Consider the following 19,203-nt stretch of genomic DNA (forward strand, 5'->3'; position numbering starts at 1 on the left):
TTTCAGCCAAACCATTTTGCTGTGGAGTACCTGCAGTAGTTCTATGCCTTGCAATACCAGAGCCCGCACAAAAACTATAGAACGCCTCATTTCAAAATTCAAGGCCATTATCGGTTCTCAACCTCTTGACCTTCCTGCCAGTCTGATTTTCTACTAGGGTCTTCCAACTTTTGAAATTCTCAAAAGTTTCATCCTTAGTATTCTGAATGAATACACATAACTTCCTAGAATAATCATCAACTATGGATAGAAAATATCTTGCTCCTGAATGTGATGGACACCTTGTAGGCCCCCAAAGATCAGCATGGATGTAATCAAGGGATCCATGTGTTCTTTGTTTACCTTTGTTGAACTTCACTCTGCAAGATTTCCCAAGTACACAGGGTTCACAAAACTTCAGCTTTTCGACTTTGTCTCCACCAAGCACATTTTGTTTCCCTAATTCGACCAGACCCCTTTCACTGACATGGCCCAATCTCATGTGCCAGATTTCTGTCTTGGACAAAGGCTTCGTGGATGCAACATTTGTCGAACCACTTATAACTTCAGCCTCAAGGGTATACAAGCCTTGTTTCTTCATGCCTCTCAAGACTTCCTTCGACCCCTTCATGACTCTTAGGATACTTTTCTCTCCTTGGAAAACATATCCTTTCTTGTCGAATTCACCAAGAGAAAGTAGATTTCTCTTCAAATCAGGAACATACCTGACTTCAGTCAACAACCTTATTGACTCATCGTGAAGCTTGAATCTCACAGATCCAACACCTGCAATTTTGCAAGCCTTGTTGTTTCCCATCAATATTGATCCACCATCTTGATCACATAATTCCTCGAACAAGTCTTTGTTTAGAGTCATGTGCCAAGTGCAACCTGAATCCATAATTCATTCTCTTCTCGAGTCACTGCTTGAAACCATAAGAACATCAGATGATTCAAAATCATCTTGAACAATGGTTGCATTTCCATTATCCTTACCTCCATGATCTTTCAGGCGTTCAGGGCACACCTTTCTCGTGTGACCCTCCTTCTTACAGTGATAACATCGAATACTAGATGCTTCGCCACTACAAGACTTCGACTGGCTTTTTCCCTTCTTCTTGTCGAACTTACCATCCTTTTGCAAGAATTTTCCTTTAACGACCAAACCTTCACCAACAGTCGAAGTTTTATGCTCCTTTCATTCAATCAAGTCCCTAGAATACAAGGCTGATTGAACTTCTTCAAACGTCAGGGACTCCCTTCCATACAAGAGAGTTTCTTTGAAGTGAGCATGTGATCGAGGCAAAGAACACAATAGTAACAACGCTTGATCTTCATCATCGATCTTCACATCAATATTTTCAAGATCAAGAATCAGCTTGTTGAACATATCCAACTACTCAGCCAACACTTTGTCTTCAATCATCTTGAATGAATACAAAGCTTGCTTCAGGTAGAGTCAATTTACTAGCGATTTGGTCATATACAAACTTTCAAGTTTCACCCATAACGCTGATATCGTCGTCTCCTTTGATACCTGCCGGAGAACCTTATCACCAAGGCTCAACAAAATTGCGCTGTGTGCTTTCTCGATCATATTCGTCTTCTCCGTTGCCGTCAATTCTGCATTCATGGCTGCCTCTCCCTTCAACGCTTCCAAGCAACCCTGTTGAACCAGTAGGGATTTCATCTTTAAGCGCCACAGACCAAAATCATTCACTCTGGTGAACTTTTCAATCTCATACTTTGTTGAAGGCATCTTCTCCACGCTCACCGCACCAATTTATTGTGAAAACGATGTCAAGAACAAAATATAATATGAATTAGGGAAGATAAGAAGAACACAAGAATTGGTTATAACTGCTATTCTTTTACTTTCTCTTAAAATAAGATTACAAGTTTACAAGAATAACAAATAACCTCTCTCACCCTAAATTAGGATTTGCAGCTTAGCAATGATGAGAGACTAGTATGCTATTTATAATAAAACCTAACATACTAACTAATGGGATTTTTCCACAAGGCCCATTACACAAGCCAACTTAATAAACAAGCCAACTTAACAAATTAGGGTTTAAACACTAAAACCTAATTTAACATGCTAACAACCCTAGCATCTTCGACACAAGCTTGTGAACAACCTTCGACTTCATGCTTAATCCTGTCGAACCAAGAAGCTACCCTTCGACCATACTAGAGTTCGATCCAATATCTCACAAAATTAAATTTAAGTCGCTTAGTATGCATAAATTTACTTATCGAAGATGTGATTCTTGTTGTGTAAGATATAGATGAAGAGAATAAACCAGTGATAATGGAAAAACACATTAATCAGAGTTTCAGCCTAGCAAAACAATTAAAGTCATCCAAATCACTTGAAAGTTCTCTTAAAGTCATCAAGAGACTTTAATGCTTGATCCTATATAAATTAACGAATGCTCAATTCCCTTGGAGGCTAATATAATATTCACAAATTCTATCTATAAAAGATTTGATACATGATTATAGTTTATAATATGATTTCACATTTTCCTCCTAATTTTCACATTTATAATTTAGGGTATATATAAATTTCTACTTTAATGTTTGTTTATGCTGAATTTTTGTTAATATTAGAAAATTTAAAGTTGACAATGTTACTTTTATGTGCAACTTATATTTTATTTCACTATCCAATTTTTTATTTATTTATATTATTTTTAGATAAATGAAGAGGAGACCTTAATTCAAAACTAAAGAAAGAGTTATGAATGATCTATTGATGAAGTCAAATGTTAAATTTTAGTAGATGGAACATGGTTAAATAGTATAGACATAGTTTTTATTAGCCTGTTATAAATTATGTAATTTATCTAATGTAATACACTTGTAAAATTGTATGTAAATCGTAGAAAATAATATGCAGCATAAAAATGTCAATGGTTTATAACCCGTCAAAACCGCCCATAATAACCCGTGACTCGTTTGGATCCAAATCAATTAAACCGATTCAAAAAGTGGGCACAAATGAGTTTTAATTTTTCAACCCCGGGTTGTGTTGGGTGGCTAGTTTTGGCCTGGAACCGTCCAATCCGGCCTGTTGTCCATCCCTACATGTGATATATATGTAGCTCTTTAGACATGCAACTACATAGGTGCTGACAGTTTGATAGATTAATTGTCATGTCACAGTTCTGAACGTGTTTGTGGTTCATGTCATGGGTGTCGATTCACTTGGCGGGCATAATGATAAGACATTTACTTTTTAAGGTGTGGCCAAGGTGATTAATTCTCCTAATTACATGTGACATGGTCAAATCATAATGAGTGAATACATATCGTTTTAACAATTGATGAATCATTTTTATTCTATAATTCTATCCCTTATCTCTCCCTCATTTCAACCATTTTATTTCATGTTGCTTTATTAAACTTTCAAGTAATTTACCAAGTCGTACTCTCACTACTACAAAACACGAAAACAACAACGCCAAAGTCACCACGGTTTGCCCCAAAACCGTGGTGACACTTCTAAACTCATGCACTAACAATTGTTTTTAATTTTTTAATTAAAAATTTTAAGGTTATAATTACAGTTATTTACCTAAGCGTGGTGATATAACCCAGTTTTTCAGGGTTCGATCCTCAGACTCCTCAAATAGTTAATCCATTTTACGTTAATGCGCACCTATTCAATTTTATGTATATTTAATTAAAAAATAATAGGTATATCACTACGACTCATTTATAAAAATGTTGTTACACACTGGCGCTTCTTTATATATGTTAAACACTAAGTATCTATTTTTCCACTGAAAAAAGAAACAAACCCTAACACCAACGCCGTTAACATCGTCAGGAAGAAGGTAAGAACAACCATACTCATTTTTGTTGTTCAATTCCGTTTCAAATGTCGCATTTAAAGACAAACTCATCCAAAGGTTTTACTATGTCGTCTTCCACTATAAAATTTAGATCTAAAAACTTTTGTGGTTGTGATAGTCGTATGGTTTCGTACCAATGCAAGGAGGGATAGAATAAAGGAAGGATTTTTTGGAAATGTCCATTTTGGAGATGTGATGAAACATGTAGTTTGTTATATGGGATGAAGACATGAGAGAAAATTGGGAAAATGAAGATGAGAGTAATATGAAGTCAGAGTTGGAAGTTGTAGGCTATTTGAAGGTTATGTATGAAGATTCAAAAGAGAAGAACAAGAATTTGAAGAACAAACTGAAGTAAGAGAGATTTTTTGAAAATTTGAAGAACAAACTGAAGTAAGAGAGATTTTTTGAAAATTTGAAGTTGTTGTGTTTTCTTATCTCCTTCATGTTTAATATTTACTTTGTTATGAAATGTAATAGTTGAAGTAGAGTTTGAAATTTGAAATTTTCACACTGATTATTATCTTCTTTATGTTTAATATTTACTTTGTTATGAAATGTAATAGTTGAAGATGCAGTGAACTTGACAAGAATGCAACTAAAAGATGGTTTCTTACGAGTAAGTTCATCGCAAACTGTTGAATTTTCAATTACAATTATATGTTTGTTAGTTAATCTAATTTGTAGTTTAAGCTGATGGTTTAAGTAGAAAACCTTATGACAGTTAAACAGAAATATTAAAACTTAAGTAGATAATCATAAACCATAATCATATCTTAACCCTCTCGCTGAGATAAAATTAGACTAATCATAGTCGGTCTCATCATCATCATCATCAAAATCGAAAAAACTAATTATTTGCCTCAAACTTATTATTCTTCTTCTTATTCTTCTTCTCCTCACTCTGAGAGATTTTATTAGTATAAACACAACACCCTCTTCAGCAACATCTTGAATCTGATGTTGGTTTTACACCACAACACCATCTACAGCAACATCTTGAGGCTCATGATGGTTTTGCACCACAACATCCTCTACAACAACATTTGGATTCTCAGCATTGTTGGTAGCTAGCTTGAGCAGGATAACACATGTTGATTCCTTTGAATGAAGTTTTTTTGTGTTTTGGTTCTTTCGCTTTTATATTGTTCCTTCTGATTCTTCATCTTCTTCTCTTGGAAGTTTAAAAACTAAATATGTTCATTATTGTTTCTTTAATTCTATATGCTTTCTATTCTGTTTGGAAGTTGAAAAGATTGCATACCTCGAGCTGTTCAAATTTATTGTGTACTTATAATACAAGCTTTAATAACAATCCAAAAATGGTATAGTGTCGATTCTGGTATGATACGATTGACACTTATTCACATATAATATCACAACAGTTATTAGGAATAAGCGTTGTTAAAGAGTGCTCACTTTCCTTTTTGCTAAGACGGTCACTGGACCGTGACTGAAAGTTCCACATATTCAAAGACACTCTATATAACAACGCTTGGGCCCACGTTGTTATATATCTTTTCCAACCGTTTTTAATTGGGTTTTCCATAGTAATGTCTCCATTCTTTCATTTGTCTCGAGTTAATTTTTGTCCTTTTGTTCTTGTCTCTTAATAGAAAAAACATTCAATCCACCCGTAGTTGAAAATATTCACTCTAAGAAGACCATATTGATGTTTGACCCTTTAGTTGAAGCCTTGTTCTCTAAGGGTTGGACAAAGCTAACCTCCATTTTCACTTATGATACCTATGGTGTGGACTTATATATGTGTTCCATTTTTTAGTAAACTCAATAGGAAAATTGTGATAAAGATCTTTTCTAGTATGAATGGGTTCTAAGTAGTATAAGAGAGGCATATTTTGTATGTCAAAAGAAGATTTTGGTGCACACATTTTCTTCATAGTCTTGATATCTCTAATCTCGACACTTGTATTGATTCTTCATAATCTAGTAGGGTGATTTCCTCTACATAACTCACAGAATAAAATATGCCTTTGCTTTGGTGTCTCAAGCATCTCTTTTAATTGTTGTGGGAGTTTAGACAATTTCTTTTTCAACTCATCAACTATTTGTGTCAACAATTTGTTCTGTGCTAGAATTGAATCATTGATTTTTAATTCGAAGATTCCATTATTTCTTTGGTTTAGGTTCTTATTGTACTGACCTTGGTGGGCATTGAGCGCCAGTTTTTCAATTATTGCAATTGCACCTTCTTCATAATATTCTTCATAATTTTGATTTCTCTAATTTTGACACTTTTATTGATTGTGTCAAAGTAAAATTGGCTGCTAAAACTAGTAATACAAATGCAAACCGATATGATTATGTGTTGCAATTGATTCACATATACATGTGTGGACCTATTACGCGTACTTCTGTGGGGTGGATATCGATACTTTAACCGTCGCAAAATCCATTTTTTCTCGTAGTGTTTATTACTTTTAGAGACGACTTCTCTAAATTTGGTTGATTATATCTTCTGCAAGAAAAATCTAGTTCTTTGGATGCATTCAAGTCCTTTAAATATGCGATTGAACTAAAAACATAGAAGAAGGTCAAATGTGTGAGGTCTCATAGAGGACATGAATATTATGGAAGATATGATGAAACATAAAGAAATCCAAGAACGTTTGCTAGATTTCTTTATGAATATCGAATTGAGGCTCAATACACAATGTCTAGCACTCCTCAATAGAATGGAGTTGCAAAGAGACGTAACCGAATACTAATGGATATGGTTAGATGCATGCTCAGTTATTCTATATTACTTATTTTCTTTAGGGAGATTATTTGAATATGGTTGCTTACATTCTTAATCAAGTACCTAGAAAATTTGTACCAAATACTCCCTATGAGCTCATGATTGGCAAAAAGACGAGTTTAAAATATTTTTATGTGTGAGGTTGTAAGGCAGAAGTCAAAGCTTACAGTCCGCAAATATAAGACACTTGATCTAAAAAATGTTAGCGGATTCTTTATTGGATATAATGTAGGCTCTGAAGATTGCTTATTTTATTGTTATTCTCATTCTTGGATTATCTCAAAGACAATACATTGAAAATATCCTCGAGCAATTTAATATGCATTCTTGCTCCCCATGCACTGCATTTGTTCAAAAGGTGATACACTATCCAAATCACAATGTCCTTAAAATGGTAAAGAGACAATTAAAATGGTTAAATTCCCTTATGCTTTCACTATTGACAGTTTAATGTATGCTCAAGTTTGTACTCGTCTGGATATTGCTTTTTCAATTCATGCTTTAGGGAGATACTTGAGTGACCCAAGTTTAGGTCATTAGAAAGTCGTTAAAAAGGTTTGTACATAACCAAAGGTTATATGTTAACTATAAGAAGTCTGATCAACTTCAGATCATTAGTTATTCTGATTTTGATTATGCTGGTTGTCCTGGCGATCAAAAGTCTACTTGTATCTTAATTTTTAGGGTTAATAGTAGTTTACCCCCTGTAATATGAGCGTGTTTCGGTTTACCCCCCCCCCCCCCCCCCCCACCGTTGCCAAAAGATAGGGAGGGGGAAAAGCAAAATTCGCTAACATTACAGGGGGTGAATTACTATTAACCCTAATTTTTATGATGGTAGGTGGAACTATTTTTTGAAAGAGTGTTAAGCAAACTCTTATAGATACCTCTACCATGGAGGCAAAGTATGTTCCTTGCTATGAGGCTATTTATCAAGCTATGTATAGTTGAAGAACTTAATCTCTCGCTTCAAAGTTAGTGAAAGCATATCTATACCATTTATGAAATACCGCAACAATACTGTTATTGTGCATTCCTCTCAAAACGCTAAAAGCTCTTCCCGCTCAAAGCATTTTGGCATCAAGTGCTTATTTTTCAAAGAGAAAATCCTTAAGTTGCCGACTCGAATTGAGCATATTTCTACAGAGAATGTGTTGGCAGATCATTAGTTAAGTGTTGTAGCTTTTCAAAAACATATGTTATCAATATGTGTTTATGTGTTTGATTAAATCATTTGATATTCTAGATTAATGAGAGTCTGAATTATTATATTTAATTGCTTAATTAGTATTTTTATTCTTATGAGATGTGTATGTGAAGATGTCAATTTTGTAATCATATCTCTTACAGCTTTTAAGATGCTTTGACCATTATTGATTATAAACTCTTTTATTTAAACTATAATAATAATCTATATTCGTTATTCTCATGTAAAATGTATCTATTTAACATGTATGATTTATTTTTCTATTGAGTACAATTTATACGTTGGCAAATCTCGTGTTTCTAACACTATTTTGTTTAGAGGTGATATTGCTAATAATTGATATTCTAACTATTCCATTAGATAAAATTAAAACAAAAATTACAAACCATCAGGAAGAGGACAAAACACATTTCACAACTTATTTTTTATCTTTGAATCTATAGAGTCAACTATACAAAATATACAATATTATTGTTATTACATGAAGCACATGGTTTAAACCAAAACCCACATTTCTTAAGAAAACCCTATATTCTCACGATATATTTGAATTCGACAAGAATGAGACAAGAACCTAGCATTGTCTCCTCGGGCATTGTGAAATTATACAACAAAACCCACCATAGATGGTTTAGTATTTAGTTTACACCTCACAATGAAAATTTAGAACTCAAAATACACTTGGTTAAAAAAAAAATTCAAAATATCCACGAAATCATTTCAAACGCTTTTTACCATATAATTTTTTTTAACAATAAAAATAAATTAAATACATATATCATATAAAATATAAGATAAAAAAAATATATGGGAGATAGAGATGTTTTTTTTTTTTATTCTTTTGATGGGTGGAAGATAGAGATATTAGTATACATTGTCAATGTTCAAAATTGAATGTCCAAATATCATAACTCCAAACAAAACTAATTTCTCAAACTATAGTAACATATCGACAAAAGAGGAAACAAATTGAAACATCAAAATAGAGCAAATCAATTTGGAGACTCCTTCTAATTTGAAAAACGAATCCAAACTTAAAAAATAAAATACTTATTTTAATTAAAGTAACGAATAAAAAATATAATTATATATTAATTAAAAATATATTTAATTATCATCATTTTGACTTTCAATCAATTTCATTTTTTCTAATTAGTTTTCTATTATAGTATTTTTTTTTAAATTATTTTTTTTCTGTTTTAAAATAAATATCGTATTTATAAAAATTATTTGTCCTAAAATAAATGTTGCTTTTGATTTTCAATGCAATGTTATATTTTATCTTTCAATTATATTATCTAATTAATACTCCTAATTTATTATTTCTCTTGCATTACATCAATGATAATTAAAATATACCAATAATCAATAAGGATAATTTGGTAAAATTGTTATTCTCTCTTTCATTCATCACACTTTTTTAATCTGTGTGAAAGTGTCAAGTATAACTCTTATTTTATAACGGAGGGAATACATTTTTATTATGCTAATTTTTTTTATGTCTTAATAAAAAAAATTGAACCTCTAAAAATTTAGACCTTTAAAAATTTAAATTTTGTACAGTTGAGCTTGTTGCTCCAACTTAGGATGGCCATAGAGTAACATATAAAACATATAGGCTTAATTGCAACTTTAATCCTTCTATTTTGTCTTTTTCTTGATTTTGATCCCTCTATTTTAAAAATCACTATTTTAGTCCATTTTTAAAGTTTTCTGTGCAATTTTCGTCCCTCTATTTTGTTTTTTTCTGCAAAATCAGTCCCTATTCATGTCTCTTTTTCATTAGAAAACTCAAAAAGGGGACCAAAATCGTGGTTTTAAAAATGGGGGGACTAAAATCGAGAAAAAGACAAAATAGGGGGACCAAAGTTGCAATTAAGCCAAACATATACTAATTTTTCAAAAATGAACTATAACATTGAGATTTAACAAGAAACACATCTCTTCAGGGATGAGTCATAATTAGGGGTGGCAAAACGGGCTCGGTCCGCGGGAAAAACCCGTTTTGCCTGCACTTTTTTACGGAACGGGGCAAGGTTTTAGACCCACCCCCTTTAATGTGCCCGCTCCACCCTGCCCCTTTTTTTGCGGGCTTCCGCGGATATGAGTTTTTTCATACAATTTTACTATTTTTAGGCCTAAAAGGTTCAATGTCCGCGGGCTTTTCCCGCCCCACCCTCACTTTTTGCGGGGCGGGGCAAGATTTTGGACCCGCACTCTCAAATATGCACGCCCAACCCCGCCCCGTTTTTTCGCGGGCTTTTGTGGAAGGGGCCTGAACGGACGGGCATGCCCGTTTGCCACCCCTAGTCATAATCTCCTAAGTCCTTACTGACAACAAGAAATTTAATGAAATGTAATACATATGATCAAGGCAAACAACATACCTACAATTTTTACATTTTTTCCTCATAGTTTTTCTTAAACAAATCTACCCATTAAAAAAGCCTCGTCGTTAAAAGAAATGATGTGTGGCACCTTGTCTCACCTCTGCGAGATCATCAAGTTATAGGCACTAAGTGGATTTTTAGAAATAAATTGGACGAAAATAGAGTGATAACAAGGAACAAAGCCCGGACTAGTGGCTCAAGAAGATAACCAGGAGGAGGGCATAAACTATGAGGAAACGTATGCTCCGGTTGCGCAACTAGAAGCTATACGCCTTTTACTAGCTTTTGCATGTTCTAAAAATTTCAAATTATTTCAAATGAACTTAAAAAGTGTTTCCCTTAACGGTTACATAAATGAAGAGGTGTATGTTTCACAACCTCCTGGTTTTGAAAATCATGACTATCCTAATCATATCTTTAAACTAAAACGAGCTTTGTGTGGTCTCAAACAAGCCCCTAGGGCGTGGTATAAATGACTTAGCAAGTTCTTACTTGATCAAGGATATTCTAGAGGGAAGGTAGATACAACATTTTTCATTAAATGTCGAGGAAAACATATTCCCCTCGTTCAAATTTATGTTGATGATATCATATTTAGTTCTACTAACATGCAATTAGTTAAGAAATTTTCAAAGATAATATAGGGAGAGTTTGAAATGAGTCTAATGGGGGAGTGAAATTACCTTCTCGAACTTCAAATCAAACAACTCAAACAAGGGACATTTGTGTGTCAAACAAAGTATTTCCAAGAGTTGTTTAAACTCTTTGGAATGGTAGATACAAAGTCAATTCACACTCTAATGCCCACAAATTGAAACTTGGACAAAGATGAAAATAGTAAGGATGTTGACGTCAAAAGGTATAGAGTTCTAGTTCATGTGAGTGCATCCTCTGTTTCTCATCCTATGAGGTAATATCGTTTCACTTATCTCTTTATTCGTAAGTTTTTATATCTTGCGTTGCTTATCTATGTCTCTTGAAATTTGACTGTATGTTTATGTGATATAATGGATGTATGATGCCATCCCATGAATGTTCACTTTCAAAAAAATTATTGATTAAACTATGAGTGTTTTCAATCCATATGCTTATAGTGATTTCATGTTTTAATAATTTGTATTTCATCTTCACATGTATTTCATGATATAAATTCTGCACATTTGAAGTATCTTTGATGCTATTAATTGTTGAGCATGTTATTTATCTTTTATTGCATAATAAATGTTTGAGAATGTTATAATGGTAACATAACTCTTGAACAAATCATGCAACGTCTTATGGAATCATTTCTGATATTGGTTTTTGTAGTGATGTATCTAAAAATTATCACCTTGCTAGAGCACATGCGTGTGTAGCTTACAGGAACACCAAAAGAAAGAATCACGTAAACGTGACGCTTTTTGAAGAGGCTCAAGAGTTTTTAATTTCATTGTATCCTTCATCCTTCATGTTGCTTATTTTTTTTATTGGGGTGATTTGTGACAAATTTTTTATAATGTCGTTAGAATTGCCTTTTATTTATATTTATGCTTCTTCAATTTTACGTCTTTTCGCGTATATGTGAGGGCACATTATCTCTTTGCAAACGCCTTTGTGTGATATGTTGGTATATGTGTGTTATAAGTACTTCTCATGGCCTTCTTTGTCTCCTTTTAATGTTGTCAAAGGGGGAGAAGCATCTTCAAGACAAATTTGGGACGCATACATTCATAGGGAGCCTTCATGAAGACACATAATGCATCGTCGCAAGTTTTTCCATCATCAAAAAGGGGGAGTATGTGAATGTACTATCCTATTAGATATGTTTTGTATGACGTCAAAACTAGGACATTTTAGCATTTATGTATATTGGACGGTATTCTCTTAGTTTTGATGTGCATCTTAGTATTAGGAAGCTTAAAAACTGTCTAGAAAAGGTTTTATGCATTAAAACAAGGTCTTATGTGAAAAATAGGTCTATGTGTCAACACATATGTTCTATGAGTCGAAATATATGGATGCTTTTTAAAGCCTGTAGCTTTTGTTTACATGTGTTGACACATAAAGCTTTTCAGGTCGACACATAAATAAAAATTTATTCTATGAGTCGACACATACATTGTATGAGTCGGCACATGTTGATGCTTCTTAAAGCATGTGGATTATGTTTGCATGATTCGACTCATAAGGTTCTTCAGGATGACACATAGTAGAAAATTTCCAGCTATGAGTCGATTTATGACTTATATGTGTCGACACATGCGTCAAAATTTTTGAAAATATGCATTCTTTCCTAAACTTCTAGTTTTTTTTCCTACAACTTGCACACACACATATATATACCTCTTACATGCATCATTTCCAACTAGATGAAACCATAAACATATAAAGAAAGTTCTCTTCATATTCAATCTCTCATATATGCACACACACACACACACACACACACACACAACAATAACACATAATCATACTTGTGGGATGCCATCTAGATTCATAGTTGATAACGTCCAATTTAGGTTATAGAATTGTAAATTGAGTTCAGATTCTTTGGGGGTTTCATTGGGAAAAACCAGTTAGAGTTTGTCCTCCAAGATCAAGGTGTTGATTTGATATTTTTGCATAAGATTTTGCAATTCGGATTCAGCCGAGTGAAAGCTTTGAAGAACGTGGTTTTGTCGAAGGAGTAGCGGTAATTGGAGAATCATTTGGAAATCTTGGGTCACGATAATTCATAATTTGTTCGGTCAAAGAAGTAGCGGTAACTGGAAGATCAATTGTTATTATCGGGTTACTTGATCAAGCTCAAGATCTAGGGAAGAGAATGAGTTAGAATCAACATCAAACATTGAGTTTGTAGGATTGTATTGCTACTTTTCTCTTGGAACAATGTTTTGCAAAGTAAGATTGATATCTCATTTCCATTTCGAATTTGGGGAAGATGTAGCCATAGCGACGATCATTGATGAAGTACCTAAACAAATTCTTGTGTCCTCTCTCTCTCTATCTATCTATCTTTCTAATTTATTTTCAATTGCAAATTATTAAATTCGTTGATTATGCAATCGACATGTTTAGATAAACTTTTTGTAAATTCAAAATTGTTTTTTGAGTTGATTACAATCCACTAGATTGTAATTGGTTTTTGAAATCAATAAAACAATAAGAAAAATCAGACCAACATCTATTGCACACGAAGTGTTTGATAATTTGCTTCTTTGTGTTTGTTGTTTTATATTTCATTGGAAACACATTACTATTGTGATTACATTCAAACATATTGTTTGTGGAAATATATTGTTGTTGTAGCTTATCATTATCATTGCATATAACATTGGTTTAACGCATATCTGAGCTTTTCGATAACTGTTTGGATAAGACGATAATTGATCTGGGTGTTTTCCGCTTGCCATAGTTCAAATATTTTTAAAACATAATTTTTAGAAGTTTATTCTTAACTTGGGATCTATTCACCCCCTCTAGATAAGTTGCTTTTGTCTAACAAGTTATACCCAAGAAATTAGGTATAACAATTTTGTTAAATCGTCGTAGCTTCTAAGAACTCAATTTATGACAAATAAACACATTCATCAATAGTGATATACAAGAAATTTAAAATAAGACATGATCATCTTTTTTCTGATAATTTATAACAAATTATTTATTTTCCCGTTTAACCAAAATCATTGCAAAATCCCTAATTTTATATTTTATTACACGTTACAATTGCTTTTTTAGAATACAACAATTCTTGCGGAGACGAATTATTCATTACTTGCGACACTCTTAGTACACTTGCTAGAAATTCACCAATCTTTAGATCCTTCTCCATGACAGGGGAAGCGAGGGGCGCCAGTTTCCCTAGTTGTGAGCATTGAGGCACAATCTTGCCTTATGACCTTTACAAACTTTTCCTTCCAGTCTTTATAGGTTTTGAGTGGGGATTTAACAACTTTCTTCATGATAAGGTGCATAAGGTCATCCATCCACTTTTGGCGCTATTTTTTATACAATAGAAAGAGAAGAATACCCCAATGGACGATGGTAGGGAAGACTCCCAATTTCTAACATATAATTTTGAATGCCCTAATTACACCCTAGTTGTTGGACGTAACTTGAGAAGGATCAATCTTTCAGTCACTAGAAAGTTAGCTTCAAACAGCGCAAAGGATATTAAAATCCCTTAAACGTAACAAGGAGGTGTAAGTAGAAGTAAAGGGTGGGTGAGCCATCCAAGGCAACTATATTGGCCTTATCCCCCCCCCCCCCCCCTCATAAATTGGTTCAAAAATTACATCATCTTCGTGTCCAGTATTTGAAAATATAATTTACCGCCAAAAAGCAACGATCCTCTCCTCATTAAAATACAGAGACGCAAAGTGATTGACATTGAAAAATTTAGCATCTGTCTCCTCCATTGATTTCTGATAAAAATAGGAAGAGCAAGAGAATCACTATCAAAACTTCTAGGGCTCCCATGGCTCCAGAGGTCTAATTTGTGACATTAGCGCACAACCACTCCTTGAACATTCTAAAATATTAAGAATAGAGAGAACAAAAAGAGAATAGAATCATACCTACAAACACAACCAATAACTTGTGAAATGAGTGCACTATGCACTTGTAAGTACTGATAAGGAAATGGATGAAAGCTTGGAAGGAGAGAATGCATGCGAAAAATATTAAAGGAGGGAAGTTGAAATCATTTTATTAGTAAGTCCAGTCGTAGGGGTAACCTACCGCGTCCCACTAGGAATATCAGTCGTTAAAAGAAAAGAAAATATTCCCCAGATTAGTGACACGCGTGAGGAATTGAGGCAAAAATTGACTCTCCGAAGAAAAATCATTATCGATCGCATTTAATGCAACGTCACTTTTAGCTCAATCGACATTTGAGCATTTTTCTCAAATGACATTTTCTACCATAGTTTTTTAATAATAAAAAATAAATTAAATATACAATTTTGTTTTTAAAAATGTTAATTTATAAATATTAATAAATTGTTTACATCAATACAAATATAAATAAATATTACTGAAAATGATCGAATTCTAGAATATACACTAATATATATCAGTTGAACTATCTCTTACCTAATTAAATACATTAGAATATGTATTTAGATATATCCTAAAAAATATATAAGATAAAAAAAATAGATGCATGAGACAAAGGTATTAATATACAAAACATATGGATGTCCAAATATCATAACTCTACAGAAAAAAATTAACGTCTCAAAACTATAGTAACATATTGACAAAAAAACAAAAAGAATACAGTAACAAAAAAAAAAAGAATACAGTAACATAATAATTGTTTAAAAATGAATTATAACATTGATATTCGGCAGAAATACATCTCTTTAGAGATGTGTCATAATCTCATACATCCTTACAGACAACAAGAAATTTAATTAAATATAATACATACATTCAAAGCCAACAAGATACCTACAATTATTAAAAATTTTCCTCATAGTTTTTCTTAAACAAATCCACCCATTTAAAGAAAAGTCACCTCATTTTGCGCCTATCATTATCACTTAGTATTTTCAAATTATTAGATTGCATTGTCACAAACTCTTCATAATTTTCATCATTTTCTTCACCATCTCCCTTATTATTATTGCCACTACTCAAATTTAGAACCTCTTTTTTCCTCTTCAAAACACCATCTTTAAGCCATTCCACAACCTCTATCATACTAGGCCTTTTATCAGGACTACTATCAGTGCACATAACAGCTATCATAATCACAGATTTTAACTGCTCTAAATCAAAATTTCCTTTCAATTTTGGATCAGCAATGTGTTTGAAAACACCCTTTTGTACATAGGGTGTCACCCATTGAACAATGTCCCTTTTTATTCCACCAGGTAGTTTTTCGATCGGTTTTTTCGCACTTATGATTTCCAAAAGCAAGATTCCAAAACTGTAAACATCACAGCTTTCGGAAACTTTCCCCCACATAGCATATTCTGGTGCCAAATAGCCTAGTGTGCCTTTAACTCTTGTTGTGAGATGGCTTACACCTTCTGGTATAAGCTTTGCAAAACCAAAATCAGCTACTTTGGCTTGAAATTCTGTGTCTAATAGAACATTGCTTGCTTTTATGTCTCTATGGATTATGTGAGGATTTGCCTCATGGTGTAAGTACCTTAATAATCAAACACATTAATTGGTCATAGACGGCAAATTAAAGTTCAACTAGTTTTAAAAAAAAATATTAATAGATAAATGAGATTTGAATAGACTATTTTTTAAAATTTATGAATAGACTATTTCAATTATAGAAGAAGTATAATAAGGTGCATTATTAAATAAATTATGGTGTAATGAAAAATCTTTAACATTAAAGTTTTCTTTCAAACACCTCTATTAAAATTCACGCTACAACTATCACAATTTATATTGCAACAACTGCATTGACAACAATCACAACTCTAACAAGTCTATCCGCAACAGCTACTGTAATTTAAAATCATGGATCAGAGTAACTTTAACAATAATATATATTAATGTGCATCTTTTATTGTAATCCTTACGATCAAAATTTCAAAGAAGGATAGTTTTTTCTCAGAGGCAGAAATAGGGGTGAGAGAGAAATTTTGATTGGCAGTATGGGAAATACCCCTACCTCTTTTCACCCGTTAATATCTCTACTCAAAGACTCAGAATTTTTTTAAAAATAATTTTAAATTATTCAATAAAGAGGTCCTCATATCGGTAGCTGAACTTATTAGTAACTAAACTAACAATTATCGATATTTCCTAATTTTTAAAGAGTTCTTAACCTAGATATACAATTTCTAGAGGAACTGTTGAAGGATTAATTGCAATAAAATTATAAGGAGGTAAAGTTAAAGTATACTCACGCTAAACCTTCAGCTGCACCAATTGTGATGTTCATTCTTCTAGGCCAATCTAGTAAACAATCAGAGGCAAGTTGACCATGTAAATGAGTGAGTAAACTATGATTAGGCATGTAATCATACACAATTAACCTTTCATCTCCTCCTGCATAGAATCCCCTCAATCCTAACAAATTCCTATGCCTCACCCTTCCAAGTACTTCCACTTCAACCGCAAATTCCATCTCCGCTTTTGCAGTCATTGTCTTCAACCTCTTCACAGCAATCTACATATATATGTTCTATTAATCAGTCTCACAAAACAGACACAGACACAGACACAAACATAAACACAAAACATGTATTAGTATATTCTAATACGTCAAGTCACGTCAACACATGTGTCTGTGTCGAACATCAGACACATATTTGACCATGTTTCAAAATTTATGATCGACAAAATACTTAAAACTTAGGTGGAAAAAATTTAATTGCCTCGACGCCTTTATTTGTTTGACCCCAATATACACTTCCAAATCCACCTTCTCCAATTTTGTTATCTTGATGAAAGTTATTTGTTGCACGAAGCAACTCCTTCAAAGTGTATCTTTCCCATGGATAATCTCTACTGTTTTTCTTCTCATCAACATTCCTAACAAATTGAGATTAAAAAAACATAACAAAAATTAAGTGGTTAATTAATCACATCATTGTAACTTACATAAATAGGTAAAAAAATATACTGAAAACAATTATAATCTAAAAATTTGTTTGCATGAATGAATATGGATACCGTCTTGGACTTTGATCTTCATTAGAGAGAAAACAGCATAAACATTTCAAGGACATATTTTGTGATAGAATATTTAGGTATGTTGGTATTAAGAATCTAAATCCTTAATGAAAAATTAGATTTGAAAGAAAGATGAAAATATGTATCGGCAAATGCAAAGAAAGAACAAGAAACAAAAGAGTAAAATAAAAACAAAAACATGAAATAGAAAATGACTTACGATTACGACAAAGGGCTGCCTTCAAAGTCAAGGACTCTAAAGCCAAATCAATGAGTATTAAATGTGTCAAATGCCTTAATAGTAGAGACATAGGCCAATTCAATGATATATTATATAAAATCTCATTGGTATATACTAGTGTTTGTAAGCTTTTGTCAAACAACATATTCCATTGGAAATGTCACACATTTATATAATATTCCATTTACATAAATATTCTTAACGTTTTATTTAATATATACTACTTATTTGTTAGCGGGTAGAGACAACCTTTTTATTTTACTCAAGTTGTGTATGCAACTTAGGAATTTGAATGTCTTATGAAGATTGTTAAAAGTTTGGATTCTAACTAGCTGTCATATATTATTTACATATGTTTGGAGTTAAAAAAAAAAATCACCATAGGTAATTATGCCTTTGGGATAAGTTCTGTCAAAATAGGGGTCCAATGAAGGCTTTGGTTAATTAAGACAAATTTGTTAAAATAATAAGAATAATAAAATATTTTTTATATAAAAAACTTTATATTTTACAAATCAGTAAAGGTAGAGATAGAGAGAGTTATTTGTTTGAAATTTGATACGTATTTTTATCAAATTCTCAATGAGATTCTTAATAATAAACAAAATATTTGATTGATTTAATGCAAATACACTGACAGTGTAAAGCAGTTTTACATTGTCAGTGAATCGCAGCCGTTAAACATTTATTAAATTTTGACTTTTATTTTAATTATTTATAAAATAATATATGTGAATGGTTGTGATGCACTGACTGTGTAAAGAATTTTACACTGACAGTGCATATCCATTAAACCCATATTTGATACTATTTTATCAATTTTTTTTGAAAATTCCATGCATATTTTTATAGACATTGAATTTAAATAATATTCAGTGTATCGGATTTTTTTTAAACCCTTGAAAATCCTATAGGTTAATTTTTTTTTCATTCCAACGGTCTTAAATGGATGAAATGGAAGAATGGAGTTCTCAAAAATTTTACACCGTATTTTATCACTATAAATGTATATTATATTAGTATTTTATCTTTGTTCATTTGATATTTTAAAAAAATTTATCACGAATTTATTTTATGTTATAATTGATAGATATTTTTCATTATTATCATGAGTACAAAGTATTGGCCGAGTACAT

At 32.4% G+C, this 19,203-nt stretch overlaps 1 protein-coding gene across 1 annotated transcript; it reads right to left on the minus strand.

The window, feature by feature from the left end:
• Positions 1 to 15,497: 15,497 nt before the first annotated feature.
• On the minus strand, positions 15,498 to 17,994 carry LOC131612120 (PTI1-like tyrosine-protein kinase At3g15890). Its single transcript, XM_058883945.1, has 4 exons — positions 17,827 to 17,994; positions 17,529 to 17,685; positions 17,058 to 17,320; positions 15,498 to 16,339 (listed from the first exon to the last, which is right to left on the minus strand). Exons 1-4 carry the CDS (start codon positions 17,880 to 17,882, stop codon positions 15,697 to 15,699), a joined length of 1,119 nt encoding a protein of 372 aa, XP_058739928.1. The 5' UTR covers positions 17,883 to 17,994; the 3' UTR covers positions 15,498 to 15,696.
• Positions 17,995 to 19,203: the final 1,209 nt, after the last annotated feature.

This window comes from Vicia villosa, linkage group LG1 (genome assembly GCF_029867415.1).
Source record: "Vicia villosa cultivar HV-30 ecotype Madison, WI linkage group LG1, Vvil1.0, whole genome shotgun sequence".
NCBI classification, from domain to species: Eukaryota; Viridiplantae; Streptophyta; class Magnoliopsida; order Fabales; family Fabaceae; genus Vicia; species Vicia villosa.